At 37.5% G+C, this 12,416-nt stretch overlaps 1 protein-coding gene across 13 annotated transcripts in view; it reads right to left on the reverse strand.

Annotated features, from left to right (window-relative positions):
• ERC1 (ELKS/RAB6-interacting/CAST family member 1) overlaps positions 1 to 12,416 on the reverse strand; it is a 277,355-nt gene that overhangs the window by 128,273 nt on the left and 136,666 nt on the right. For all 13 annotated transcript variants that reach the window (XM_077178195.1, XM_077178201.1, XM_077178199.1 and 10 more), the window contains one exon: positions 4,880 to 5,015. In XM_077178195.1, the coding sequence (XP_077034310.1) occupies positions 4,880 to 5,015 (136 nt within the window). The remainder of the gene's footprint in view (positions 1 to 4,879; positions 5,016 to 12,416) is intronic.

Here is a 12,416-nt window from a genome sequence, read left to right on the forward strand (position 1 = left end):
GTCCTGGAGGACAGGATGAGGATGACCTAGAGCTGAATGTAGCCTTAAGTGAAATTACAGCCACTTGCCTAAGTGCTGATGGCACCCAGTCAGGCCCAAGGAACACTGACACCCCAAGGCTGGGCAGCACAGGGAATTACCCAGGGACAGGGAGGCCAAAACCTCTCCATGATGTAATTAATGTCTAAAAAGCACTGGGAGAGAAAGTGAGAGGAAAAGAACATTTAGATCTGAGTAATTCCCAAAGGTGCATCTGAGCTCAGTGAGCAGATACATGTTTGATGTGTCAGACTGTTCTCTGGAACAAACCCTGCAGATCTGGAAACCCTGCAGGCAAGATGGCTTTAAAGAACAGATTTCTGCCAGGCTGAAATGGAGCAGCTGAGTGTTCTCTGGGCTGTAACATGTTGAGCTGTACTCATCTGGCAGGCAAGGCTGGAATCTGATATGGCAGTGGTTTATATGGAAGAGAAATTAGCCAGGAACTCCACACTTGAAAGTCACTTATCCCAGGAAAACACCTAACATTTTTAACTGGCATAACCACTTTGCTTCAAATGAGATGCAAGTTTTCAAGAAGATCTTGAACTTTAAGCTTGAAAATGTTTACTCTAAGCATTTATTCAGAAATTTTGTACTCACTGTCCAAAAGCAAGTTCAGAGATTAATTAGGATAGCATAATCTTGCTTTACTAACAGCCAAAAGAGAATACAACATAACTTTCATTATGGCATAGTATTTCAGTCAAGAGATGAGATGAAAAAACTTCACCTCACCTTCAAGATCCAATCATAGCACATCAAGAGGAAATTCTTCAGTAATTTAAGTTCAGATGTACTGGGCTCCACTTGGGTTTTCAGGTTTTTTTTGAGTGTTGGCACTGACTGTGTGCACATGCAGGGGTGTCTCATAACAAACAGTTACCACAACAGACTACTTCAGCTGGAAGCTACTCCAGCAACCACCCAGCCCAACCTCCTGGCCAGCTCAGGGCTGGCAAAAGTTAAAGCAGGGTGTTGAGGGCAGCATTGTCCAAATGCCTCTGATAGACTTGGCAGCCTTGGGGCTGATATTTAATGAATTTAGAAGTTCATTTGATGAGAAGGTATTTGCTTACCTGTCCATTTCATTGAGCTTCACCTGGATCACAGTAAAAACATTACTGAACATAAAGCTGAATATGTTGCTTATATTAGAAGTAGAGCTCTTTCCACTGGAAGGATAGGTTTTTCCAATATGATAAAAGAAATACACTATCACAACAAACAAACAGCATATACTTGCATCTACAGTTCATGGATTAGGAATATACATTCAATTATCTAAACTTGGGTGTGGAAAAAGAAAAAAAGAACTAATAAGTTTACTTGCTTTCTATAGTTGCTCATTAAATCACTCTAACACATCTTACACATCATGGGGACATACAGTTTGTCAGCAGCAATTAGAGACTGATGGACACCTGCTGCAATGCAGATTCAACAGCACACAAACCCACAGCATGGATATTCTGAAAGTTCAGGAAAAACTTCAGAAGATGCTAGAGCGATAAACCAAGAAAATATGCATACTTTCTTTCAGAAGCCAGCTTGAAGTATCGATTCAAATATAATGAAATTTCAGTAAATGTTACCTTTCTAGGACTGAACAGCAGATCAATTATTTTTCACAATAGCCAAGCTTTAGTCACTTCAAGCAAAAATTTTCTACTCCAACCCAACAGTTTGTTTGTTTTTTTATCCTGCTTATAGACCAGACACTCGTCAGCCTCTCAGATCTCTGGAGAGTTGTGGTTTAAGGGAACCCAGGAGGAAAAGACAAATTTGGAAAGCCATTTATCCATCTCACTAGAATTGAGACATTATGGTTTTCATTCTTCTCCCACTCCCAAAAATACCAAATTTCCATCATCAGAGCTCTGTGAATAAACGAACATTTTGTTACTGGCCTCAGGAAGAAAGAAACCACAGGCCTGGTAGGGACAGAGAGGAGAGCAGGGCACTGTGTGCTTGGGACCCTGTTTATTTGACTAGATTGCAGACAGTCAACCCAAGAACATGCAGATCATATATTTTTAAGCATTTCATAATGGCTTATTATTAATTCCAGCCAAAACCACCAAGACCAAAATTATCTGAAATTGGTGCTTGTGTGTCCTGACCCCAAAGCCAACAATGGTTGCATAAAAAAAAAAAAAAGTTAAATATCTACAGTCCTCTCAGGTTTAATTTTTTTTTAATCAATTGCAAGGCAGTGCCCTTTAAGAGCCTAGAGAGAAGACAGGTCTCCACAACTAACAAACTGAAATGTGGTTCTGGGTAAATTTTACTTCCAGGAAACCAAAATGTTGCAGTCCTTGAGAGAGGGAGGCTATAAGCAGAGGACTCTTCTAAAGGAAGGAGCTTTTATTGAACCTGTCACTTGTCATTAAACACTCCATATTTTACCTTAACCTGATATTTTCATTAGAGCATACAGACCTTTTTCATCTGTGAATAAAAGCATTCCCTTCAGCCTTGTGCTGAATATGGGGAAAGGCTCTCTAAAATAGAGCCCACCCAAACAGGACAATTATGCTCTCAAAAGCAGGAAAAGCACTAGGGAAAATCAAGTAACATTAATACCGTGATAACTTGCACACTTCAATGTTTACTATCACATCACACTTCACTCTTACATTATTTATTAATACATTTAATAATGTTGATTTTTAGTGTCAAAAAAAACTTGCATAAAATTATATAGAAAGCAAAGACACCAGTGCAGAATAAAACAAAACATAAGCAAACTGCAAAAAAGTATGTACTGCCCTACAGAGATCTCTAGTGGGAAAACCTGAATGGGAAAAGGTAAAGATATCCATGCTATTCATATTTTTGTATCTATGATCTCTCAACTGCTTAAAATACTTTATAAGTAAAGAACTGGATAAGAAATTGCAAGGGAAGCTATACATTCTTAAAGAAGTCTGATATAAAGCAGCACCGTTTTTTTCTGAGCAAAAGCTACCTCACTGCTACCACCAAAGCTGTACCATCTCCTTGATGCACCAGAAACTGATGTTAATTAGTTTTAGCAGAACTTAAAGTTCTTAATAACTGTAATATCACTCTCTGTTCATTGCCATGTAGTACAAACATTTTACACAATTTATTGTTTCTTAAAAGAAAAAAAAAAGTGGTTTCAGTATGCAAATAGAGGCTGAGAGAAAACAAATTTCAGGCTTTTTTCAGTGTATTACATATGTGAAGAAGATAGAAAAATGAAAAGGGAAAGAAAAGAATAATTGGGGGCAGAGAGCCAGAAAAGGAAGCCATCCCTTTTAAAATCTTGAAGTCCTACATAAAAACAAAAATGATGTTCTGATGGAATGGTGTCATTCAATAAACACACCACTCATGTAATTGCAAAGCAAATGTGAAGCACCAGCTGTCTTTTCAGACTTCATATACAGATTTACTCAAATGCAGATAAGGAATCTAACCAAATATTGTAGTAGTTTTAGGAATTTTCAAAGACATTTCACTAATACCAGAAGGACTGTGTTATTCAAACATAGCTGCCACATAACGAGAGCCTTGTGAATTGCCATAGCACTACAGCCACAAAACCCATTAGGAGATGTAGAAATCCCACATTCCTGCCTTTTATAAAGGTCTGCAGTTATGAAATCATTTTCATACACTTGGAACTTAACTATTTCATTGCCCAGCACATACAGGACTGGAACTGATGGAGAAAATCACAAAAAGGTGCATCTGAGAGCATTCCATGGACATGTGCTGCTGTGGTTCTTTCAAAGTTTTAGCTGAAAAAAATCCCCTCAGCATCCCACAGAACAAAGTAAAGGAATATGTTTGAAATAAGGAAAGAACTAATCTTTACTAGAGAACCCTTAGGATGTATTCTGTGTCTCCATTGTAGATGTATTAAGATATGTGGCTGATAAAAAGAAACAGGATTTAACCTAGGATAATAAAGGAAAACAAAGAAAGGCTTGCTCTTTAAAGATTAACAGAATGAAAGACTACAAGGTAGGGTGCAGTTTCCATGTTTATTTTCACTCATCAAAAAGAAAGTTATTTTTGTAAATTAAAGAAAACACAGTCAAAATGTCTATTATCTCCACACTTAGCATCATGGTATCTTTGCTGTACTCCATGCCAGTAGTTTAATATTTTTATGACAGCGATTGAAAACTTACCATTTGATAAACCTCCTGCAGCTAATCTCAACACACAGCACACTGAGAAATATTTTACTTGCTTTTATACCAGTGACTTTCTTATGCCTGGGCAGATTTGAGGTAACCAGATAACTCTGTGGGGCAGCAGCATGATCATTTCAGAAATAAAGCCAACTGACCAGAAAGCACATCAAGAATTCATGAAGTAAACAAGGATGACTACGATAGAAAACGTGGTACTCCAGTCACGTCACAGTAACTCCAGCTTTCTCTAAGAATACTTACTTGCTTATCTTTCATTTACTTGAAGAAAGGACACCAGTATAAGGTAAAACCAGCTGGGAAAATAGACAAAACAGCTAAAGAAAAAGGCTGTTAGAGGAACAGAGAAGAAAGAAATGTCACACCCAATTTCATTACGGAATTCATATAATTATTTCAACGATGCACTTCATAACCAGGTTGACAGTTAAAAGTACATTTTCCTCTTAGGAAAATTGAGGAAGATATGAAGGCAACTGAGAGAGGCTGCCTTCTTTAAAATGCTGTAGGATAGATGTGTCTTTTCAAACAATCAGGAACAAAGTTGTTAGGTAACAGCTATGAAAACAACAGATCAGGAGGCAGAGCAGAGAGCCAGGCAGCTCAGCCTGGCTCATTATCCCAACTGCATTAATCAATTCCCATGTTACCTGAAGCTGTTGGGAGCTGTCATTAAGGTTATCCTCTCGTCTTCTGGCCTCCTCCAGCATCTGTGCACTCTTCTTTTTCTCCACTTGTTCTTTGTGCTTCAGATTTGCTACTTTCTTATTTTGATCTTTAACTTGCCTGCAAAAGAGAGGAGCACTCAGAGCGTGGTCCAGAGCAGTCTCCATCAGTGCTGAGCAGCTGGGCCAGGGAACGGTGGCACCATCAAGTGCCACAAGGTCACCAGCACCAAACTCATCCTCAAGCATTACCCTCCATTAATTTAGCCAAAAGAAGGCTTCATTTTGGTCATTACTACTGACCTAACCTAGAAAATTTCTGAACAAAAGCATTATTTATTATTTGGTAATTATAATTTGATTAATAAACTGTTAACCAAAAGATGCACCTGTCCTCTTCTGACTTTGGGGAAGAAAACTATTCTCTGTTCACACACGCAAACGTACATATAAAACCACAGAAATCTAATAACCCATTTTGCTTTGGGTCCCACTGTATCTAATGTGAGCAACACAGGAAAACTACCGAAACATGACTTGAATATAGGGGCTTACTTACAAGAATTAGGGAGTCAGTTTCCAGAGGTAAAACACTTTCTTTTCAACCTCAAGATCTACCTGTTTTCTTGATATTTTGAGGAATTTCCTATCCTTTCATTTTACATAAGAAAGACACAACAAGTAAGAGCAAACTATTTGAGAAAGTGTGCATAATTTCCTTTTCACTTGCATCTATGGACTATTTTTGATGATCCTGGCAGCTACCACTGCCTGCAGACAGGGTTTGGCCTCTCAGGGCATTAAGACACACGGAGTATTGAATCTAATTACAGACCCTTTAATCTCAGCCTCCTGACCACAGAGAACTTAAGTCTAAACTTTTAGTCCAATCAAAACAAAACAGGCTAACTTTGCTTCCTCAGCCTTTTTCTCCATAATTATATCTGGAGTTTGGATTTTGGAATAAAAGACAGATTCTTTGGTTGCAAGATTTCCCCAAAACATCATGCAAGTAGTAGAGACGGCTCTTTAATTTACTGTTTAGAAAACAGAATGATATACCAGCTTCAGATCTGGTATGTTATCCACACAGACAGAGAAGAATGTTTCTTCTGTATTTCAGAAATACTTTTAGAACAGATCACAAACAACACTTCTTTAATATTTTCTTCAGAACTCCTAACAAAAGTATGATCAAGAACGTATCTCTTTGCGATATATTTATGTTCAAATTACGTGGCATATGACCAGTCAGTGTTTTGAGTTCCTCCAAAAACACTCTGAGCTCTGAGGTTCAACTCTGAGCTCTGCTTTTTCCCAATGTAAGCCAACTGAGGCTGGGAAAATCGTGAAAACAGCAACTTTTCCTTGGTGCTAAAACAAACTCTTAGGGTGAAAAAGTGCTGATGGCCTCTGGAGACCAATAAAAAATGAAAGTTCTTTTCTGATGATGTTAAAAAATTATTGGCATACTTAACTACCCTGTCCAAGAGTTACAGCTGATTTGAGTCAGGATGCTTTTTAAACACCACCAGTGTAATTGTTGAGTTATTCTAACCCAGTGCTGCACACTGGCAATGGGCTCATTGCCCAGTTTGAAAGCAGACTTGCTCAGTGATTAAACAACTTATTGGAAATATTATGCTGGCACCAACTCAGCTTGTACAATACACAGTTCTATCTGTCCAATAAAATAAACACAAAAAGTACAGCTAAGTCGGCACAGAAAATGAAAATATGTCAGCCCAACACATTCAATTCCATATGAGAATTTTTACTCAACTTTTAAATTAAAATTAGAGGAATTAAGTATTTTTTAATCAATTTGCAAAGCTAGATTCACCTATTGAGAAACTGATCTTTATTACTATAACCAACTAGTTAGGTAAGAGACAACAATATTAATAAAGCCCCAACCCTCTTCAAAATACGTCTGAAATAGATAATCTCCTACACGGTCCAAAATGTTTTCAAACAAAATGTATTTCAAAGAGATGGGTAATTATAAGGATATGTACTATTGACATTAATTTTGGTGTGAACCAAAATCAATGACATGCTAATATATTAGATAGATGTTTTGAGACAAAAACAAGCTTTACTAAAGTTAAGTCTTGAAATTACCTAGTGCTTGTAATACTGAGGTCAGTCTTCATAAAATCTTCTACTAGACCAGGTTGCTTAAAGCTCCATTTAACCTGGCTTTGAATCATGTGCAAGATACAACTATCCCTCTGAATCTCTGATGGCAGAAAGGAACCAAAGTTGGGCTATAAACTTTTCAAACCATACAGGTATCTGTGGCAGTGACTAGAACTTCCCCAACTGTTTAATTGTATAAAACTGGGAAGGTTACGTGAGAGCCCAAATCCATAAACCTAAAAAGGCTTGGAGTCATTTGATACATGAATACACATTTCATCTCATCTTAATGCCCGTGGTACCAAATGAAAATTCTCACTTTTGCAATACCTCATGCAGAAAATCATGCAAAAGGTTCAGCATTTACAAGTCCACAGCCCTTTGACGGTTGCACCATAAAACTTCTGTGAAGCTCTGAAGACTTCACACTGTGGCTCTGTGAAGAATGCTCTTCCTTCTCTGCCAAATAACTTTCAGTCATCAAAGCCAGTCAGAGAATTATCTTTTTATATATGCAAACAATCTTTTAAAATATTTAAATACGTACTCATATTTTTAATATCAACAGACCTCAAAAGCTTGCTCATTAGGTATCACCCCATTCACTGTTCAATAACTCAGTTCTGTTGCTATTTTAAACACTGCAGTACTACTGATGATTGTTATAGAACAATTTCATCTTCATACCACCACTGAACAATGTGCAGAATTGGACCACATACTGAACTGGAACAATAAAATAAAATACAGAAAGTACGTGACTTAAGTGAGCATGCTGCAACTGGTACATTTTATGAGGAGACAGTCAAGAGGAAATTTTTTTATAATATATGTGCACAAGTAAGCTTATTAGGAAAAAAGAAACACAAAGAAACAAACAAAGCTCTGCAACTGCCTCAGTTTGAGAGCTTCATTTTGTAAGCTTAATGTTCTTTTACTCTTTTGAATGAACCGCACATATACAGAGCACACATCCTATCAAAAGGACAGCAAAGTTTTGAAAAAAAAAATCCTTAATCTCTAAGAGTATTTTTATTAAAACTGCAAAAACTTGCATGAGATTAAAGATAGCAAAAAGAGAATGACTTATATACAATGATGGCAAGACCTTAGAGGTTTAAGAATGTTTTCTAGAAAGCACCACTCTCTGCATGTACAACAACAGTGAACAGCAACTTGCAACGTGCATGTGGGCTTCTCATCACAAAATAAAAAGCTAATGAACTTCTCAAAGATACAGTGCATTAAATATTACCATAAATACACATTCCTACAGAAACATCTTTGCAAAAGAGGATTACAAAAGAGAGAAAGAATTCTGGTGGTTCTAATTAAAGCTGGAGAGCCAGGTCACATTCACTGAGATAAAGCTTTGAAGAAGATACCAACTGGAACCAGCAGAAATAACAAAACTAACAAAAGCAGAAGTCCCTCACCTCAGAAGATGTTTATCCTCAGAGTCACCTCAAATCAAGTAACAAAAATATTATAGTCATATATAAAAGAAGAAAAATCTAATGAGAATGTTTATGTTGAATTACAATGAAGAATCCCATGATTTTGAAAATAACAATTTCTTTTGCACTTTTAATAGCAATTTTAAGATATCTTTTTTGGGAGTCCATCTCCTAAAACATTTTGTCCTCAAAACTGAAAACTCTTTCCCATTATTTTGAATTTTTCTCCATTTCACAGTATGTCACGCCAAGTACTGTTACAGACTAATGAATTAGATAAAAGGAAGTGGAATCAAATTCAGGCTTCTGATTTAAAAATACAAACCCCAAAGTCTTTCAAGTAAAGACAGGCCAAGATTTACAGAATAAAACGTTTCATATCCTTTGATTTTGGGTGTCCAATTTAGTCCACATGCCTCATGAAAAAATCCCCAAGGATTTCTTAATCTGGACACTGACACCAACTGTTCATATCTATGGCTTTACTCTTTCTTTAATGAAAGAGTAAACCTCTCTAAAAAAGCCACACCTTTCCACTTCTCTATGAAATTCTTGCATTTCCAGTGATGAAATATAGCCCAACACCATGGGGAATAAAGCTGAACAATCACAATAAGCAATAAAAAATTTCAAATGAGAAGATTTCACATTTTAAAATGATTTCAAAACAGGAAGACAAATATAAACAATAGAAGATCAGTGGAACATCAGGCATTCCTGAAAAGTGGCAAGTTCTGTTACCTATTAGTCATTGGGAAAACCTTTCCTCACTAAGAGACCAATTGCTACATAAGCCATTTTTTAAAGGCTTCTATGAAATTATTTTTTCTGTATTAATGTCAATATTTTTTTCATTTTGACAGTGAGCTCATTATCTTTTACTGTAATGCCTGTCAGCACACATACAGCTGCTAATTCTCTCCTCACATGGATTTCCATGCTATGCATTAATGTAATGTAAGCTATTATCTGCATCTGGTTATCTTCTCTGACATAATTTCAGATGTTATTCTTGTAAAATAGAAGTTGATCAAATGTTAACTGAAAATATGAATATGTTAATTTTAATATTATATTTTAAAATACTTTACATTTACATGGCTAACACACAAGGGTGTTTTTAGAACAATCCAGGTTAAGCAAACATTTAGAATGCTTTTTAACCACCACAAAAGCTTCCCTGCAGCATAAAGTGTACACATACATGCTGAATTTCACACAATGACTCACGCACCAGGAACAAACATGCACATCTTGTGCACTGCTCTAGAAACAGCTTGTTTTACTCATCTGACTTAGGCACTCAGAAATATTTCCATGTGTCTGTCAGCCATGTCAGAAGGATTGCTGAGCCCAAGCCTTCATTGCTGTAGCATTACCACCACCCACAGGACACTGCACTGCTGCTGCAGCTACTAATCCTGATGGACAGATGAACTTCAGATGCTTTAAAGAACACTTTGCTCCTCAACATGACTTAAACTGATAAAATAGTCAACATGACTGAAAAACCCTACACTGAAAACTGGATGCAATGACCCAGGTATATTATTTAGTTTTGAATTGCCAAAGTACCTTGTGTTATGAAATATTAGGTTCTACAATACATAGAGTAGAATTATTGAATATTTCAAGTTGGCAGGGACCCATAAGGATCATTCAGACCAGCTCCCTGCTTGCTGCATGACTACCTAAACCTAAAGCACACCACTGAGAGCACTGTCAGACACTGCTTGAACTCTGCCAGGCTTGGAGCTGTGGCCACTTCTCTGCTCCAGTGCCCTCATGGTGAGGAGTCTGCTCCTAATGTCCAGCCTGAACTCCTCCTGATGCAACTTCATTCCTTTTCCTGGTGTCCCATCACTGGTCCCAGAGATAGATCAGCACCCTCCCCTCTCCACTGCCCTCCCTGAGGATGGTGCTATCATTGCCTAAGATCTCCAAACACTTTGTAGTCCTAAGAGACACAGAGAAGTGTCCAAATTACAATATTTACCCCAAAAATTTCCTTTGTCACTTCTTTGTTTTTAAGGTCTGCCCCCACAAAATATTTTAGCTGGCCATATCTTTAACCATAACTTCTCAGTTTAAAAAATCATTCATACAGTGATATATGTGAGTTGTTTGGGTTTTCTTGCTTTGTTTTGTGTTTTTTTGGTAGTTTTGGTACACAAAGAAAAATATTTACATTCTGGGGCATACAGCAGAAGGGAACCAAGGAAAAACTCTTCCCAAAAATATTTTGAAAATAAAGAAGAAAAACTGTTCCAAGAGGTTTTGATTTGGCTTTTAGTTGCTCAAAACTTACTTCACCATAGTTAGGGTTAGTCACCAAATCATGGAGAATAATGGCAGTGTTCGGAAAGCCTAATTGCTTCACCTCACAAAAAAGCAAGTGATAAAGGGAAGATAAATCAGCAATGAAGGAAACAGGACTGACAACACCACACAGCCCCATCACCCCAACTGGGTGTGTGACTGACAGCTGCCAAGGGTTGAACAAAGTTCTTCACCTAGCACATTCAAAAAATTAGGATCAGGGGAATTACACATTGCTGAAGATCTATGTGGAATTTTGTATGGCTGGGTTGGGTTTTTTAAGTGTCATTGGGGCCTTTTCCTGGGCTTTGGCTGTACACAGCAGTTCCAGCCTCTCAACTAGTTTGTCATTGCCCTTCAACGTTAAAACAAGATCAAAAATGGTGCATTAAATTACTACCTAAAAGAAACAATAATTTCACTATGCTTCAGAAACTTGGTTTAATATCACCACTTCTGTTGGTCATTGCATCCAAGCTAAAAGACCAATCACCACACTTAAACTGTTCTTGTTCAACAGCACTCAGCTACCTCCCCTGCCTGTGAACTCCTCCCAAAACCTCTCATCATTTTGTTACGCTGGTCCTTGCTGTTCTGCACCACTTACATGACAAGGTAAGGAGTGCCAATGAAAATATTAGCAGATCCTGAAAGTGTGACTGGGCTGCTGCATGTGAGTCAAATTGTCCCATGGTGGCTTTAAGAGATGAGGGGTGGACTTCATTTCCTGAGGCTGGGAAACTTTGATTTCTGAAAACAAAGTGTGTGTTCAGGTCAGCACTGGAGGAGGCAAGGGATGAAGGCTGTGGGAAACTCACTTGCACCAGATTTTAGGAACAGGAGCCCAAGAGTGTCTGAATCAAGAGGTGTTAAAGTCAAGCCCTCAAGCAGATTTTGACTTTACACTGACCACTGTCCTTCTTCAGTGGTAAGAATTATTTGCATGGTATAATGCACATTTCCTAATGCAGTCAGCACATCTCTCCCTGTAGCTGAAACAACACAAAGATTTTCTTCTAGAAACAGCAGATAGGAAGATACAAGATAGGGGAGCCCACACCATATGAATCTAGAAACTCAATATAATAAATAAATGTTATCCCAACCCCCCTATAATTTAGAAACACCTTGGAAAAGAAATCTATCGCCTGATTCATTAGCAACAGATGAGGCTTACCAAGTAGTAAGGTGGCATAAGTTACTATTAATGCTACATGGAACATTTCATGAGGGAATTAAAAAAACCAAAAGCAGAATTAACCAGGGTGCTCTCCAGTCATGAGACAGAAGCCCAGCTACATACAGTGGCAAAGTCATATGCTGCTGAGTATTCTCAAAAAAAAACTAAGAAAAGAAAAATTGCTTTAATAAACTGGCTGAAATTGATGGATTATCAGCAGAGATTAAACAAAATGTCCTTGTTTTAGTGCAACAAGTCCATATCAAATCAAGCAAATCAAAGGTTTGCTTTCAGACAGGGCCAAATACAATAAGACACTAAATATTTCTGGTAAACATCTATAGCACCTCATGTTCTCATTAATCTCTAAGTACAGTTTTGTAGATAGAATCCTTTGCACCTATTTGTCCAGCTAATGTGCAGC

This window comes from Agelaius phoeniceus, chromosome 5, assembly GCF_051311805.1.
Source record: "Agelaius phoeniceus isolate bAgePho1 chromosome 5, bAgePho1.hap1, whole genome shotgun sequence".
In the NCBI taxonomy this organism is placed as follows: Eukaryota; Metazoa; Chordata; class Aves; order Passeriformes; family Icteridae; genus Agelaius; species Agelaius phoeniceus.